Source organism: Melospiza georgiana, chromosome 4 (genome assembly GCF_028018845.1).
Source record: "Melospiza georgiana isolate bMelGeo1 chromosome 4, bMelGeo1.pri, whole genome shotgun sequence".
Lineage (NCBI taxonomy): Eukaryota > Metazoa > Chordata > Aves > Passeriformes > Passerellidae > Melospiza > Melospiza georgiana.
In genome coordinates, this window is record NC_080433.1 from 17,495,648 (window position 1) to 17,513,659 (window position 18,012).

General features: G+C 39.7%; 1 protein-coding gene across 2 annotated transcripts in view; it reads left to right on the forward strand.

Annotated features, from left to right (window-relative positions):
- The window catches only part of FGD4 (FYVE, RhoGEF and PH domain containing 4), a 57,205-nt gene that overhangs the window by 19,718 nt on the left and 19,475 nt on the right, over nt 1-18,012 (forward strand). For both annotated transcript variants that reach the window (XM_058022495.1, XM_058022496.1), the window contains exons 3-6: nt 2,802-2,973; nt 6,764-7,241; nt 12,688-12,777; nt 14,773-14,918. In XM_058022495.1, the coding sequence (XP_057878478.1) occupies nt 2,802-2,973; nt 6,764-7,241; nt 12,688-12,777; nt 14,773-14,918 (886 nt within the window). The remainder of the gene's footprint in view (nt 1-2,801; nt 2,974-6,763; nt 7,242-12,687; nt 12,778-14,772; nt 14,919-18,012) is intronic.

The window sequence follows — 18,012 nt, forward strand, 5'->3', positions numbered from 1 at the left end:
CAGAAGTTTGTGACACTTCCACAAAATGTCCTAGAATTTGATTTTTGTCCCTGTGGATCCAGTATAAAAATAGCTACCAACTAATTCCTTCTGCTTTATCAGTAGATATTAATTCCCTCAAGTTTAGCAGTTTTAATATATCCTTGTGAGGATTATTAACATTTCATGAGATGTACAGAAGAATTGGAGAGCTGTACGAGTCCATTGCATAAGAGATCTCCCAGGACTGGGGTTGTACAGAGTCCATTGCAAGAGGAAGGAATGTTCCTGCACATTGCTGTGGTGTGTTTCATGGCTTTGCAAGGGTTCCTCAGGGTGAGGGAGATAGACGAGAATCTTGCTTCATGGTCAGAAGGCTGGATTTATTAATCCATGATATATACTACATTATTATTATGCTATAAAGAGAGAAGTTCAGAAGCTGCTAAGCTAAGAATAGAATAGGAATCAATAAACAAGAGAGCTCTCTGTGAATCTGTCCCAGAGAACTTGGTCCCTGATTGGCCCTTAATTGTAAACATGGACCATGGGCCAATCCCTGTTGCACCTGTTACATTCCACAGCAGCAGATAACCATTGTTTACATTCTGCTTCTGGGGCCTCGGCTTCTCAGAAGAGGAAAAATCCTAAAGAAAGGATTTCTATGAAAGGATGTCAGTGACGGTGGTGCTGGTCAGCAAATCCACTCCGTGTCCCCTTTGCTGTCCCCCTCCTCCCCGAGGGGATGTCCTTGTGATCAGTGCTGTGTCCTGCTTTTCCCCAGCCTGCTGGTGTCTCCCTGGCTCAGCTGTCCCATGGCTTTGTCAGCACAGGGAGCTTTTCAGTGCCTGGACAATTACGGGATGCTCACTGGCCTCATTCTGCCAGGCCTTGCCCGGGATCCCTGGGGAGAGGGAATTTGGGGAAAGCTGTTCCACTGCACTGCAGCTGCAGCAGGGCTGCATGGGGCTGCTCAGGAGGGACTGCAGACACTGAAGCAGTTGCACAATTTAATAATCTGCTTGTTTCAGGGTTGCAAATAACTGTTTCAAAAGAGCAGCATTACTGCATCCTTCCCCAAACTTGCTTTTTTCGCATGCGTTAATAAATATAAAACTTCTGAGGACTGAGGGTGCACATATGCACAGTAAAAGCATCTGACCTACAGTAATTATCTTCCTTCTCCCTCTGATTATTTAATCTATCAGCCTTTGCAGTTGATAGGATTGAAGTCTAAAGATTTTTATGGCAAATTCATTTCTTCACAGTGTCTCTCATGGTACTTTTCAGACTGTAGTGATCACTGCAATCCCATTAAACTGCAATTAGTTTGTTGGAAACACAGACAAATATTGCGTCCTGTATTACCTATAAATTAAATGAAGGTAAGAAATGAAAAATTGTCCTTAATTTAGTGTTCCTTCAAGTTTATCACCATCTATGATTAGTGTATTTGAAAGAATTTTTTCAACATCCCTTTCAAATACCAGTTGATGGGATCTAAGATCATTCCTGTGATGCATGGGTTTTCCAGGGTAAGTTAGGAAGATATTCTAGCACCAGCAATGCAAGGAACATGGCTTTTCCACATCCATCTATTGTGTATCCTGTACTGGAGCTTTTGTCCCTACCACAAGAGTGGTAAAAAAGCCAGTTCAAGTCCTCCTTCCCTTCCCTTGCTCACTGGCAGGTTTTATAGTTGCTGGAGGGCCAGCACTGTGCCCCACTGGAATGTGGTGCCTGTGGAGCAGTGCCTGAGCCCCTGGGGCACTGGTTCCACTGGCAGGATATTGCCTACTCCTGCCAATTTATGCCTGCCTTTCAATTACTTTTTTCCAATTTCATGTCAAATGCTTTCACTGCTCCCACAGTATGTTTTGGGGATGTGTGTGGGAATGAACAAGTGTTCTTGGGAATTAAGGTCCTTCTCCATCAAGTCTCTCCTTTTGATGGAGCTGGACATTCATTGCTCCAATGTGGAATGCATTTGGGCCCAGACTGTGATGTGCTTTTGTTGCCCACAAATGCTGCATGGTTGTTTAAAGATTTTAGTGATGTGACTTCAGTTGCTTTATGTGTCACCTTGTCTTTTGTGTTCTAGTCACTGCTGTATTAAGCAGTGGCTGATCATCAACAATCTAATTAGAAGGACTTGTGGTAAGGATGGGGAAAAAGCAAGAATTAAATTAATGTTTTCAGGGGGGAAGGTTTTCAGCAGTATAATTAGACAAAGGTTCAGTGAGTAAGGGAATTTTAAAGCTGAAGGCAAATACCTTTTCTACTGATGATTATTACTGAGGTCACAAGGGATAAGGTAAAGAATGAGAGCACCAGAATTCTGGGACAGCAATTTCCTTTGTCTTTCCTTTGTGCTTAATTCTTTTTTATTACAAAATCTGCAGTCATAAACTTCTCATATGTATTTCCTACAGTATACTATGAAAACAAACAGACAGAAAGAAACCAAGAAAACTCCCTAATTTTCTAGCTTGTTAAAGTAGCATATGGTTCAGCTTTTAGTCAAGAAATAGAACAAGATCCCTAATACCAAACAGTGCATGAAGTCCTTGTATTTGTAAAGCAGCTTTGAGGTTGAATAAAGCCAAGGGTATCTCTTTTTCATTGATGCAATGAGTTCTTTATGCAAAAATCTCATTTGTGAAGGTACCCTGATCTTGCAGAAAGTGTCCCTGACCATGGCAGGGGGTTTGGAACTCGATGATCTTTAAGATCCCTTTCAACATAAGCCATTCTATGATTCTGTATTCTAGAAACTCAAAGAAACACGAGTGATTGATTTTTGTTGTTGTTGTTCTTTGCAGTGCCTCCAAAGCCAGTTCATCTGCAGAAGGCAACATACCAAACCCCTAGGCATAAAGCTTTAACAAACCAGAAACCAAGAATGGAGGAAGAGACACCTGCTGCTGTTTCTAGTGTCACAAAGGAAAAGTCCAGTAAAGTGTCAGATCTCATCAACCGTTTTGAGGGAGGCAGGTATGTGATGGAATTTGTTTTGTAACTCTGCTTGTTGTGTGGGGATTGTGGGAACTTGAAGCTGTTGATGCCTTGTGAAGGCTGACCTAGAGCAGAGGCTAGGCAGAGTTAAAGAATAAAGTAGGGATTTATTAGAAGGCCTCAGTGGATGCACCTGGAGCAGCACAAGAGCCCAGCCAAGGCTACACCCCAGATGAAACCAAAGTGGTCACTAAATTCATGACCAGTCACTTTGCTAAGTTCTGGTCCATTTGCATATTGGAGTTAATTGTCCAATTACAGCTTTAGCTTATTAAGTCCCCTCCTTCTTGTTTTTCTCTCTTCAGTCCACATTGTTTATGCTCTTGGGCCTGAAATTTGGATCATTTGTCCTTGGTTCCCAGCTAGAGAAGGAATTGTTTTGTTTCCCTACTCTGTGAAGAGAGCTCATCATCCCCTAATATGAGGCTCAGAACTACACAACAGAGCAGCACAGAATCTGAAAAATATAAAAGCTAAAACCTGAGAGGCATCACTGTGAGGAAGAACATTGGTACTGTGGTAGAGCTCAATCCTATCCCTGCTAAAGAACTTGATGGCAAAACTGCATGTGCTTTGAAACAGCGGGAGCCAGTTGTATATTTGGCTTAACAAGGTGTGCTTTTTCATAAGGCTTTTTCATTATTCCTAATTTTCCTTTAAAAGACAAAAGAAACCTGCAGTATTTTAAAAACAACCTGGAAAATGTCAGCAATTGGAAATAATTTGAAGCTAATTTGAATATTTGAAAATGTCAGCAATTTGAAGCTAATATTAAATACTTCTTTTCTTGAAGGAGAAAAAATACTTTTATGAGCAAATAGAAAAACCTGAAATACTGGTTTTAATTTCATACTGTCTTAACTTCAATTGTTCATGTATAGAGGGTGAACTCAACAACTTATTTGTAGTGGTATGGCATGCATTCCCTAAATGACTTGCTTTGTAGTACTTGGTGATTTTGGTGGAAAAGTTCTTGAGTTTCAATTCTGTGGTTTATGGGAAACATGGAACTTTGGGAAAAAAGAACCACAGCCAACACTGCTTTCACAAAATGGTGTTTCTTGGGTGTTTTTAATTAGATGCACATGATGCATCTCTAAGTGGAGGCATTATAAACTCTGAAACAGAAGTTTCTAATATATCTGCTCTGTACAAAGAGACAGACTTTCCAGAAGGCCCATGGCAGAGGAACAGAAACTGTCCAGTAAGAGTTGAGCATTGCAAGGTTTGGATGTGGTTTCTTCATGTTCCCTTGGGACATGAAATCCCTTGGATCTCAGAAGGGAGGCCCCCTGTGGGAGTGAATGAATGATGCACAACAGAGTACATGAATCCATGACCTGCTGTGGAGTCAGAGTTAAAAAGGCTTTTATTGAAAGAATTTCCCCTCAAGATGGGTGAAATTTAATCCTTTATTTGGAAGCTGCTGAGCATTGCAAAAGTGTTTTTGTCCGTTGGAATAGAAATAATTTCAGAGCTTCATCTGCAACAAACTTCTGTCATTAGGCAGAGATTTAATTGCACTTGGTGATGACAGGTTCTCAGAGATGGGAAAACAAGATTACTGCAGCACTGGAGGTCATGTGAATTCTTTTAGCACCAGTCTCTAATCCTGCTATCACTCTGTTTTCCTGTCTTCCTCCAAAGCATCACCCAGCTTTTAAACAGTGCAGTATCCTTAGAAAAATAATGTTAACCTTTCTGAAAGAAAACTATTCAGGTTTGTTGTGCCCTGCAGCACTGAGCCTTACATTTCTTCCTCCTAGACCTGCTTGCTGTGCTGTGCAGGAACTTCTTCCATATTATACAATCATAGGAAGCTATAAATAAAGAAATAAAACTTTCTTGTTGATAGACCTTTACAAGTAGGGACATTTTGTGAACTATGGAAAGCTGTGTTGTTTTTTGGCAGCATAATTTATTCGGTGCACCAGTAATACCTGTCCAATGACTAAATTCTACTCAAGTCTATGATCTCTGCTTATGAGAAACTTTCATTATTAGCATGCCGGGTTCTGGATTATCCTGCGTAACCAGTGGAGGTAATTCCTGTTTTTTTGAATGAGCTCAGCCCACAAAATATGTCTTCTGTGAAGCTGAACTTCAATTTAATTAAGGATCTTGAAATGGCTAGGTAGCATGTTCATGAACTGCAAATTGTGATTGTTAACTATAATAACTTATTTTCATTAGTATGTTTAGCCCACAAGCATGTAGGCATGTCAGAAAGTTAATTAAACCTCTTTGTGCAGGCAGCTGAAATAATATATTAATTTTATCCTGGAGTTAAGTTTATTTAATAAAAAAAACATAGTCTTTACATGACTAAAGAAAAAGTGATTTAAACTTTTTTTTGTTATATGATGGAAGAAAAAGCTAGTGTAAGTTATTTTTCATCTGTATGCACAAAAGTGCAGGATATGTTTGCAACATTTGTGTAAAGTATCCTATAAATAAGGACTAAAAGTACATTTTGTAAGCAGTTTTCATCCTTCCAGAAGATGGAAGTCCATACCAGGAATAGTTAGGGGACAGTCAGGAACAAGAAATAATATGTTTAACGCAGAGACAAATTTTGGAGAACAAAGATCTTCAGAAAAGATGCAGCATGAAAAAAGGACATTGCTAAGGAAACAAAGGAAACAAAGGAAACTGGAAATGAGAAAAAAATGTAAAGGTCCTTGAATAATCTGAACTAAGGAAAGGGATGCTAAATGTTCTTGATTGATTTTATTTGATTAATTTTTAATAATTAAAGAGCTGTTAGGGAATGGGCTATTTGTTAGTTTAAGCAGTGGACTAGAACTTGGGAAACCACAAGCCTCTCTCCATTTCTATCAATAACCTTCTGGGACACTTTGGACAAGTTGTCTGTCAGTTTCTTGGTTTCCTGCTCTGTTTCATGGAGCTAAGAATAGAAAAATTTAGGTTGCAAAAGATGACTGAGTCCAACTGTTAACCCAGCATTGCCAAACCACTAAACCACCTCCTCAAGTGCCACATCCTCACACCTTTTAAATACCTCCACGGATGGTGGCTCAATGTCTTCCCTGGACACCCTGTTCCTGTAGCCATGATATTTTCTGAAAAATCCTTTCCTCAGGATTTTTTCTCCTGAGGAGCTGAGAGGCCTCAGGAACAAAATGTAAACAATGATTGTCTACTGCTGTAGAATGCAACAGGTGCATCTGTGATTGGTCTCATGTGGTTGTTTCTAATTAATGGCCAATCACAGTCCAGCTGTCCAGACTGTCTCGGTCAGTCACAGGATTTTGTTATTACTCCTTTTCTATTCTTAGCTAGCCTTCTGATGAAATCTTTTTTTCTATTCTTTTAGTATAGTTTTAATATAATATATATAATAAAATAATAAATCAGCCTTCTGAAACATGGAGTCAGATCCTTGTCTGTTCCCTCATCCTGGGACCCCTGCGAACACCACCACATGTTCCAATGCCTGATGACCTTTCAGTGGAGAGTTTTTTCCTAATATCCAATGTAAATCTCCCATGCACGTGTGATTCAAGACACATAGGGATGCAATGGCTCAGAATGGGCAGAGGTCTGGGTTTCTGGTAAGAGAAGCTTGTTTGTAAGTGTTTTATTGCATTTCAGGTCTCAGAACTTCCTAATATTAACACTGGAAAAAGAAGACTTTTTGGGAGAAATCAGTTATGTGGTGCAACTCTCCTTTTTCACATACTAGGATTTTCTATGAGTCCACATTTAACTCTCCTCTCACCCATGCTTTATTTGCTTGGTCTTTTAGCTCCCTGAACCCTAGCGACTTCAAGAAAGACCCCTCCGTTCTCCACATCACTAAATCTCAAGGAAGATATGGGTCCGCTCCATCACCTCAGCCAAAACTCCCCTCCCAGCACTCACTACAGACACAGGGAACCAGTAGCACTGACAGAACTCAGGTTGCACAGCTGCCCACGGCCAACGGCGTGGCGGAGCAGGAGGAAGAGGAGCGGCGATCGCCGGAGCGCGGCTCGGCCGCGTCCACCCCGCTCCCGGACGGGGCCACGGACAGCAGCTTGACCAACGGGGAAGGAGAGAGCGCTCACACAGAGCCCCTGCCAGCTGAGGCTGCCTGCGAGGAGCAGGTGCTCAACAGCTGCCACAGGACTCCCAGCGGTGACGCGCTGCTCCCACCCGACAGCGAAACTCTAGGAATTGATGCTGATGTCAAGGAGGAGCCGGCTGAGGAAAGCAGTAAACAAGATCAACCTGTAGAAATAAAGGTAAAGACAGAAATGCTTTCATTCCTGATGTATCGCTACTTTTCCTATTTTCTCTAGGTTTTTATTTACAAAAAATAGGCTTCCAGGAGCAGGTCAGAAATTGGAAATATTTTGGTTATTTTCCCTCTGGAAAAAGATAAGAAAAAAATCTTGCTTGCCTTTTCCCACACTCTCCTCTCCTTTTTACTCTTCTCCTCATCCCCTTGGCTCTTTCCCCATTAGTTATCTGAGGTTTAAAAAAAGTGAAACTCAAATATGTGTGCCTGTTTAGCAGCATGCTTCAGCTGTGCTAGCCTACAAGGGACACATGTTAGTGGTGTATATGAAATAAAATGCCATGTGCAGTAAACTGTCATGATAGAGCTTCAGGCAGAAGAGTTGTGTGAATCCCTAACTTGGATGTGGTTGGCAAGTCAAAGCTGAAAAGGCAGTGGCAGTCGGCTAGTGATCAGATAGATGCAATGTTCAGGGTATACTAAATACATGACTTTTAGCAAGCAGAACTTATGATGAATTTGAGTTCCCTTGTGAGGAAGATTTTAAATGCTTAAGCGAAGTAAGTGGGTGGGAGGAAATCTGTCTTGGGAAATTAATTGCTGAAAAATAGTGCATATTTTTCACTTGTGAAAGTTTACTTGTGAGTTTGCCTCCTTGTACCAAAGCAGTGAATGTGATTAACAGTTCTGCTCCAGCCATCCCCTGTTTGGCAAGGAGAGCTTCTCCTCTTCAATACAGAGCCAAACAGCTGATGCTGGAAAAGCTCTGCACTGCTGGTCAGGTGTGCACCTGCAGCAGCTCACTTGAGTTTGGTTAGCTGGGGATCGCATACATACATACCAGGAGGTAAATTCTGTAATTCTGTGAGTAGGAAAGGTGGATGAAATATCCTGGGTAATGATAAGAAAGTGATGGGTTGTGTGGTTTTCTTCTTTTTATTAGGGGTTGTTTTCTTCTGTAATGTTTTTTTTTTCCAGTAATGAATGTTATGATCTCCACCTAAGCATAAGCCTGGGAACAGTCCAAGGCACTTTTGGCCCTCCACACCTGTGATAATGTTTCTGTCTCCTGTTGGGAAATGCTTTTTTCCCCTCTCTGTGCCTATAAAGTGCTGAATTCTCAGTGAGCAACAATGTTAAGCTTGAATCCAAGTCACGCAGTAAGGTGCTGGGAGCATTTTCAAGAAAAAAGCTGAAAAGGGAAGCAGTTCTGTCTTAAAGTTCAGGAAGGAACTGGACAAATGCTAATGGCAGCAATCTCTTTAAAATCTGTCTTGGAGCTGCTGGGACCAGCACATGTGATCTGTCTAATATTGACTCTGAGTCAGCTTGTGAGGTGTAATGTGGCTGTAACTGGATGTATATTGTTCATTGGTGCTTGAAGGGTAAAAAACCAAGACATAGCCATGCAGGATGACTTTTAAGCTTGCACTGGTGCAAAACTGAATCTGTAAAACTGAGCTGGGTCACAGCAGCCCTTCCTGAGATACCTTGTGCAGCAAGGACTTCCCCTTTAGTCTGGTGGGGTTGAGAAGTGTGTCTGCCACCCTTTACAGAATCAAACACTGATTTAGTTTGCGTTAATGCAACCTGGAGATGGAAATCAGCCCTGTGGTGGTCTAAAGAGCTGCTGCCACGCTGTCTGGATTAGGAGAAGGATGATGAGCAACAGGAGAGTTCTGGTGGAGCCTTAAGCTGTTTCTGTGTTCAAGCACACACTGGTAAGAATTAAGAGCATTAGACAATCTGTGATTTTGCTAAATGCCTACTTAGTCATTATAGAATATTAAAACTGGGATGTAGTCCAGCTGAAGTTGCTCCACACAGGATAACAGCACTCTCCTGCCCTTTTGATTAAAAATGTAAGTACAGTTGAATAAAAGCAAAAGGAGCAGATGCTTGTGAGTCATAGTCAAACTTTGAGTCTGATATATGTATTTTGATGCTGATACAAAGTGTCTTGTCTCTTGCATGTCGTGTTTCTTAGTTCAGGAAAGAGCAGAAAGTGGTGCTCTCTCTCTTTGGAAATGTGTACATGTATAGTAGAAGTAATCCTAAATCCACAGCTGAAAGGGGTGAATTAAATTCGTGACTGATGCAAAACCAGTGCAGAAATTACTTTTTGGACTTGGAAAAGAAGGCTTGTTTTGAAATAGTGTTGCTCTTACAATTATTCCCCTCCCTCTCCCCCCAGTCAGTGTAGATCTGACTAAAGACAGATTATTGCAGGTTCTGGAAAAAGTTGAGCAAAACTTATTAAATTTGGGTGTTATCTGAAACAACTTCCCCAAACAACCAGAGTAGAGTATCCTTTATTTCTCTTATTGACTGAATTAGTTTGAAGGTAATGAAACACAATCATAACAAGCAAAAAGACAATTAAAAGTTAAAACTTTCCTGCCTTGCAGCAGAAAAACCTCCTGTCAAAAAAATTGGTTTGTGTAAACTGCGGAGGCTGAATAGCACAAGAACATCTCAATCAATTAACTTCCTGAACAACATCTTGTGGGGAATCTGCTGCTGCAGCTAACTGAGGACAAGAGGACAAATGTGTCAGTGTTTGCTGTGAGACTGGTAGGAAACAGGGATCTAGACAGCCTGCGTGCCACAGATGGGGGAGAATCCACTGAACATCTTTAAATAAAATCCTTATATGATGTCTTCTTTCAGTGATAGTGCTGGGGGCTCTGATGTTTCAGATGCAGAAACCTGGTGTAGATACTGGATTTCTGAATGTGGGGTGATGTTTCAGTTTAACCAGAGTAAAAGTTTTGGTTTTGCAAAGTTAATTCTCTGCCAAGAAATGTTTTACTGTTGAAAGATTTGAGAAGTTCTACCAGCTTCTTGATTCTACAGTTTTTAGCCTTCTTTACCTGATACAAAGCTGTGTATCTTCAGCAACCAATATAAATGCATAAATCTTCTTGTGAACAGCCACTACTTTAGGGATACCAGAATTTTCCTGCTTTATTGGTTGCTGTGCAAGAAACAAGCACAGTGTAATTTAAATTTTATTTGTTCATACTCTACTTCTCTCACCCTGTCTGTGTTGTTTAATATATTCCTTCAAATCCCTCAGGGCAAGGGCTATGCCTGAGTAAGAGTGAATCATATACATCACTGTCATGTTGGCAGGTACAGTTTTCTTGACAGGAGATGGCTCCTGTTTGGTTTGGATAATAAGAAACTTCATACTTTCACCAGCATTTTTCACACTTCTTCTTAATTTCAGAGTTCAAAATCACTTATTTTAATTTCTTAAGCATGCATAGTAATAGAATTATTCTAGGCATGAGCAGCTTTGTACTAAAGAACTAGATCCAGCTGACAAACTTACTGTAAGCATTGGAGTAGAGATTCAGGTTTGCAGTCCCTGCTGATGCAACTCTTGGTCTCTCACATTGTTGATATTTTGCTCCTGGGATTAAATAATGTACCTGTGTAATGTAAATGTTCTCTGTATAGCACACTAGCCATTTCTGCCTGGTTTTATACATTGAGTTGCCATGTGTGCTGGATTGTCACAGAAGTTTAAAATGTTCCTTGAAATAATTGTTCCCTGAAGTTCCCCTCAACAAGACTCCCTGCTTGTCCGCTGAGGATGTGCTGAAAGAGAAGCAGTAGTAGAATTTTCTGCTATTTTGCTCTGATCTGACCCTCTAGGTGTGTGTTTTTGTGCTGGAATAGGAACACGCCACAGTGATTAAAATATAACTCATCTGAGATGTGCATCTTACCCCACACAGAAGATCCCTCTGTCAGGTTGTGCAATTGATGTAGAAAGGAGGTGCAGGTTCAAGAATTAAGATGATGTCTAAGGTTGATACTGAGAGGGTTGGAAATCTGGGCTCAGCTCGTTTTATGTGATTTTTTTTTTGTTTGTTATGCATGATTTTCCCTCTCTTAATTAGTTCAAGTAATGTTCTAAAAACTATGGATTGCTTCTATAGCACTGCTTCAGGGAGAAAGTGGGGTTCTCGGGTGAGGAAAAAAAATAAAATTACTGAGGAACCAGTAACCTCCATGGTTTTGTGCCTCAAGTCCACATGTGAGATCTTTTGTAAATGGCTGCACTGAGCAGCAAGCTGCAGCTGTAATAGCTAATCTCCAGCTCCCTGCAATGTCTCTTGACAGCACTTAAAACACTGTTCTGCAGGTTAATGTGGTTGCTATGCTGATTTAAACAGATTTAATGAACAGCTTTGAAGTCACTATTGAAAGCCTGTTTTTAAGGAGGAGGTTTGCCATGTAGCAGTGCAACTGTGAACACTGCATATTAGAACTGAAATATGTTGAAATTTGGAATACTTATTGAATACCAAAATGGGGGAAAATGCACTGAACTGCTTTAAATATAAGACTGTACTTTAATATTTGGTATTCTTCACACAATTTTTGTAAAGGTACTTGCAAGTGTTTATTATAACATTGTAGGAAGCAGTGTCCAGCTTGAAATCAGAAACCACTCAAGCTCTCCTCTTTATTTATTTCTTTTAATGAAGAATTTTCATGGTTTGTCTAGCAATTACCAGTTTCCCATAAGCAATGTGATAATACTGCCATTTATTTCAGGAAGACTCTGTTGTTGTTAGATGTGAACAGACAGACTATCACTAGATCTGGAGAAAGAACCTTGTAATGGAAGTGTCAGTTTGTTGAGCCTGACACTTGCCAGCCTGAGGCATTTCCATAATGTTTTGACACTGTAGAAGGCTGTCCTTTCATTGTTTGTTTTGGAGTAATTTTGCCCAGCAACTTACAATTACATATTCTAACATATTTAGTTTAATACTGAAAATTCACGGAATGCTTTGAGTTTCTGTTCAGCAGAAGAACCAGAAATATATTTTGCAGAATGAAAGATTTCAAAATGAAAACTTCCCTCAGAATGCAAAAATTACTTCCATAAAGACTTAATGAAGGAGTCCTCTAATTGCAGTCAACAATTGTTCAGCAGTGAATGTATTGGTGAACATAAAACGTTTTGTACCACATTTTTCAATAATTTTGCTGTGCAAAGAACATGCAGTTCAAATAAGTTCTGAAATGGGGCGGGGGTGAGCACTGAGTGCTCCCATCTGTTCCCTCTCGCTCTGTAAATCAGCTCCTCCAGCTCTGAAAGGTCAGTGGTACTCACTTACCAGGATGTGAGCTGATCTGTTGAGTAGGGAGTTGGTGCTTTGGCAAAGATCCCTACACAAACTGGAAAATACTACATCTTCTAGGCTTTGAATTTTGCTTCACAATTTGACTGATATTCCGTGGCTTTTGTATGTGTTGATTAAACTGCGGGAAATTATGTATTTTTCAAAGTTGACGTTTATTAATAAATGTTAACCTTGTATTTCTTTTTGGACTACAAGGTAGCTATAAGTATTTTCAAAAAAATTTTGTTATTATTAAATTATGTTTTCTTCAGTATCCTAAGAGTTGCTCTTCTTTTCCTCCAGGAGACAGATGAGCAGAAACGTCACAAAATTGCCAATGAACTTCTGCAAACAGAAAAGGCCTACGTTAGCCGACTGGACCTCCTAGATGGGGTACATTTTTCTCAATTTGCTTTTATTGTGTTGCCTTGAATTCACTCAAATGGCTATGTATAAGTGTGGGTATAAATTACAGAAGATGTGGCATGTTTTTCACAATTTGCTGATTTTCCAGTCAGTCATTTTCTGTTGCCTCAAAGTTTTGCCTTTGTTTCTATTTTAAGAGTGCTACATTTTTAATAAGTATTAGAATTTTGTGGCTCTTAATGCAATATGTTCTGTGTGTGGGGATGTCACTTTAAGTAATCATGATGGTAACCAACAAAGAGGATGGATAACCATGTTTTGGCTTCCAGTGAATTGGAGTGAATGTTGCAATCACCCACTCCTTTGAAAATTACTAAATCCTTCTAATTTGAACCACCCAATCAGAATTTTTCTTTAGTCCCAAAGAACCTAGAAATTGTCCATTCCAAAAAGAATATCCTCTATTTTACCATTATATATTTAGAAACACAAATTACTGTTCCTGCAAGGAAAGGGTTGGACTCATGCTTTGTACAATCTAGCTGATATTTCTTAAACTGAAAAGTCTGGACTTAAGAATTTTCCTTCCTAAGTCTTGTTTGCTTTCCACATAACACATATACCCTTTACTTGGATGCCTCTAGCTTTGCTTTGCCTTACTACAGGATATTTTTCTCAGACTCCACAGTTTAAATTTCTTAAGTCCAGTGCAGAAGTGCTGTACAAACAGTTGATGAAAAGTAAAAAGTCTCAACTGATACAATAATTGTTCAGGCTGCTGGGAATCTAAGTAATTGTCCTCAAGAAAGTGGATTTACACAGCAGACCTAATGTGATGGATGTATGGTAACTTTTAAAAGCCAAAATATTGCAGGGTGAAAAAAAGTGATTTAGAGAACTTTAAAAATAAAAAAAATATGTTTACTTCCTGCATAGATTTTTCTGATGGGTAATGCACAATTATTTTCCTTGATGACTTTTTAAGTGCACTACTGCTATGTCTGTTTTTCAAATATTAACTGGAGAAAATTCTGAAAAATTAGTTTCAAACACAGCTGCTCAACTGCTGCTCATGAGAGAAAAGCAGAAGACTAGGAGGGGACTGTTATATTTCTGAGCTTGGTTAAAAAGTTGTGTAATCTTTATGGTCTTCAAAGTAACTAGCTGTGCTGTTGGCAATGCAGCAAACTGGGCATGTTTTAGAGTGTATGTGGCAGTACATGGCTTTTTTCCTTTTAAGACACTTTGGCTATCTCAGTTGGAGTGATCAAAGCTGCTGTCTTCAGACTCTTTGCTTCTTTTGCAAGTCCTTACCCAGACTTTTGAAGCCTTTTCTAGGGATATGCAATCTGTTCAAGCATGGGAGAGGGTGGCAGAGGGACAAGAGCTGTCCAAAAGCATGGAGTTTTTGTGATGTGCATATTAACAGATGCACATTTTGTAGCTGCACCTAGTCAGGTTTAGCCCACTGAAGGAGAAAAAATACATTTATTTTTAAAAGAGACTATAGACCACTCAGAACTTGGTCTCTTCTGTACTTTAAATGATACATGGGGACCACTCATAGTCTGCCAACTACTTTGATTTCAAAAGGTTAAGGGGATACAACATTCAAGGGAATTGGTGGGGCTAATGGTGATCAGACATCATGCTAATTGCAAAGAACAGAAGAGCGGAAAATACTGCTGGAAGACTGGGGAAGCTGAGATGATGTAGCTGCTAAAACAGACAGGATGAGATGTCTGGAGCTGCTCCCAAATGGCACTGCTTCAGCTTGGCTCTCCTTGTGTCAGCCCTGCCTGCAGTGCTCTCCTGCCTTATGAGAACAAAAGGGGGGGTGTCAGGAGAGGAGAAGCATTTCACTTCCAGAGAGGGAAAGGCAATGAATGAATTCATCACTACCCATCTGTATTATTGAAATGTTAATCTTGCCTCAGCTGGAGCAGGAGGGGTGGATAGGTGGTCTTCTATTGGTTAAATATCATGGGCTGATAGGTTTGTGGCTCTTTTTCTGTATTGCAGGTATTCTATTCCAGACTCCTTGAGGAAGCCAACCGAGGTTCGTTTCCACCTGAAGTGATTAATAAAATATTCTCCAACATTTCATCGATAAATGCCTTCCACAGTAAATTCTTACTTCCGGAACTTGAAAAAAGAATGCAGGAATGGTAAGAGGCAATTTACTGGTTAATACACTTCTGAAACTGTGTCTGTAGAAACTCTCTTGCAGGGCTGAGGTAGTAGGGAAAGTGCCTTCAAATTAGCTCTCCAGGCCCGGGAGCCACTGTGAGTAAGGGAACATCTGCTCTCCCACTCTTCCTCAGGATCTGACTCAGCAGAGGACTGGCATCATTTGCTCAAAATAAAGGACATGGATCATGAGTAATCTCACTGAAGGCAGTGAGATTGCTCATGATCTTGCTAAATTAGGGGTTCAGACTCAAATTTTGTGCTACCTGGTGAATTTATTGTACAGAGTACAAAGTTGAGGTAAATAACACTTATGTGATTTATGATAATGCTGAAGTACAGTAACCTCTATTTTTACTGCCTTTTGTAATAACATGGGACAGAATCTTCTTTTTCTATGTTTTAATTTTCTTTTTGAAATTAAAATCCATGCCAGATATATTCCATTTTCATTTCATATTCCATTTCATTTCCAAAATCCATTTCCTCCTCAGCTTTTCTTGACCTCTGTTTGGAGCCAGCAAGGATAGAACAGGTGTAAATACACTGTGTAATACTCATGTACAGATGTAGTATCTTTATCTTGCCTTGGTGTGTGTGTGTGATTCTGGACGTGTTAAAACACAGCCATACGTTTTTGGTCTCTTCTATGTAATTAAAGAAAAAAAAAAAAAATGAAAAGGTCTCAAACCGTTGCTGCTTCCCTACCTTCTTTGGGAAAAAGGATAACCTCATTTAAAAAGAAATGGTAAATATAGTTTCATCCAGTCATTTCACCTCAGCACTTGTTTGGCTCCTATATTCTATATTGTCTAGAATTTATTATGAGCAATTCAAGTGTTTGTCCGTACATAATTTCCAGCTACACTGTCATATAGCTCCTTTATTATCAAAAACCACACCAAAAATGAAGGGGAAAAACCCCTTGTTTTGTAATATATATGAAAATCTTAGACGATGCAATGGTGCTTTAGACAGCAGCTGTACATCTTCTGACTCTGTAAGATGATTCCCCTTTAAATGATGGTTCCTTAAAATAGAATACTTCACATGCACAAACACATGGTACCTCTGAGCAGTCTATAATGCAAGGAAGTAATAAAATGCAAGCATTGTGAAATATAAGAAGTTCCCTGCAGAATGACTGGAGTAAGTAAAAACTACCCATTTCTTTTAACAGAACTTGAAAAAAATCAGATAGGAAATACTGATTCCTGGATTCCTGAATGCCTGGATTACACTAGAGTACATGTCCATAAGAAGTGGAGTTTAGATGTTTAAAAAACAGCTCACGCCACATTATGGCAGTGCTGTGTGATTTGAAATGAGATTCACAGTGTAATCTTAAAATTCTGCTCTAGACACTTTATGGAGCACAGAATATGCGTTGCCTTACTTTACATATCTGCAAAATGCTAAACTGCTCACTACTATGGTGTGTATAATTATATAGCTTCAAAGGTTGAAAAGTGCTTTTGCAGATAAGCTTTGACTCTTGGTGCCGAGCTAATAAATTGCATCACAAGGATATTATCTTTTCCAAATTGTATGAATACAACCTTTGTGCTGCACCTGAGACAGCCTGTTTAAATGTCCTTGAAACACTGTGCTTTTGGGAGGAGTTAGAAAAAAGGGTGCAGTTGAAGACAGCTTTTTCTGATCATTGCTGAAAGTAAAAATCTGGGCTAATTTTCTCTCCCCATCACTGGTCTCTGAAATTGTCTGGAATAATAGCTTCTTCCAGATATAGTCTTCTCATAAGTTCCTCTCATTATGCACAAGAAATTAAGTATGTTCTATGGGTAGCTTTATGTGCTTCTATTATTCTTTATCTTCCTGCAAAAAAACCTGGATAAAAATTTCTGACCTTTCCTTGAGTTTTGGTTTAAATTGAAAACTTAGAGTAAAAATATGTAAAAATATGTAAAGCAGATCAAATGCAAATTCTTTCTTGGAAGAAAAGGCAGTGTGAATCTAAACTTCCCAAGTGAAAGTGAAATTGTCTGGTAGCTGCATTTTGAGTGAGTTGAGCAACAGCTGGAGCTGATATGGCTTGGAAACACCAGAACCAGCATTGTTGCAATATATTTCTCATGAAAAGTGTGTAACAGAGCACAGCAGTGATCCCATGCCATGGAATCATCAAATGGTTTGGCTTGGAACAGACCTGAAAGATCATCTAATTCCAGCTCCCCTTCCATGGGCAGGGAGACCTTTCACTAGGCTATCAAATAATGATAATGATAATTAGATACAATACCCTGAGACTTCTGGATCCTAGGATGACCAGTAGCAGGTACTTTGGAATAACATAAGAGCCCTGCATGATTTCAGAGACCAACTTCCCACCCTGTTTTGTCCCCTCATTGCCAGCCCCAGCAGCAGCCCAGCGTTACACAGGAACTCTCTGCCCTGCAGAGGCAGCTGCAGCTGGACCAGTTTTTGACAGTCCTGCAATATTCACTTTTCAAGTACAACGCTTCTGTTCTGCACGGCTGTTCTCTCAGAGAAGTGGTGTGTTGGAATGGGATGAAGAATTTTTCGCTTCAGACCACTATGAGGACATTGATTTCAGACTTTTAGAAATCCTTACTAAGATACTGAGTTTCTGAGTCTGTCCCTGGAAAAGAGACATGAAATGTGCTTCCTGTTGTAGTTCTTGGAGGGACCTCTGTGCTGCTCCACATTTTTTGTGTGCCCTGGGAGTGCAGCCTCTCCATCTGCTACTTTACTATTCTGGTTTATTGGAAGGCGCCATCAGGAGTTGGGAAAAACGTGGGAAAGTTCTCACAAAAGACTGAAATCCAAGGGATTATCTTTCCTTCATATGTTCCCTTAGATAATTAGTAATTAAAACCCAGATGTTAATATCTATATATTTATAGAATGTTATGTTTATACAAGGCACCGCGTGGAAGCTGTACAGAATGGGTTTAGCCCTCAAACCAAGACACAGGTTAGATATTTTAAGGATTAAATTATGGTCAAAAGAAGATAATGTAATTTTAAGGAACTGCAGATAAAGTAAATTAGGCCATATTTTGTAAATAAAATCTTTCATGCCTTCAATTT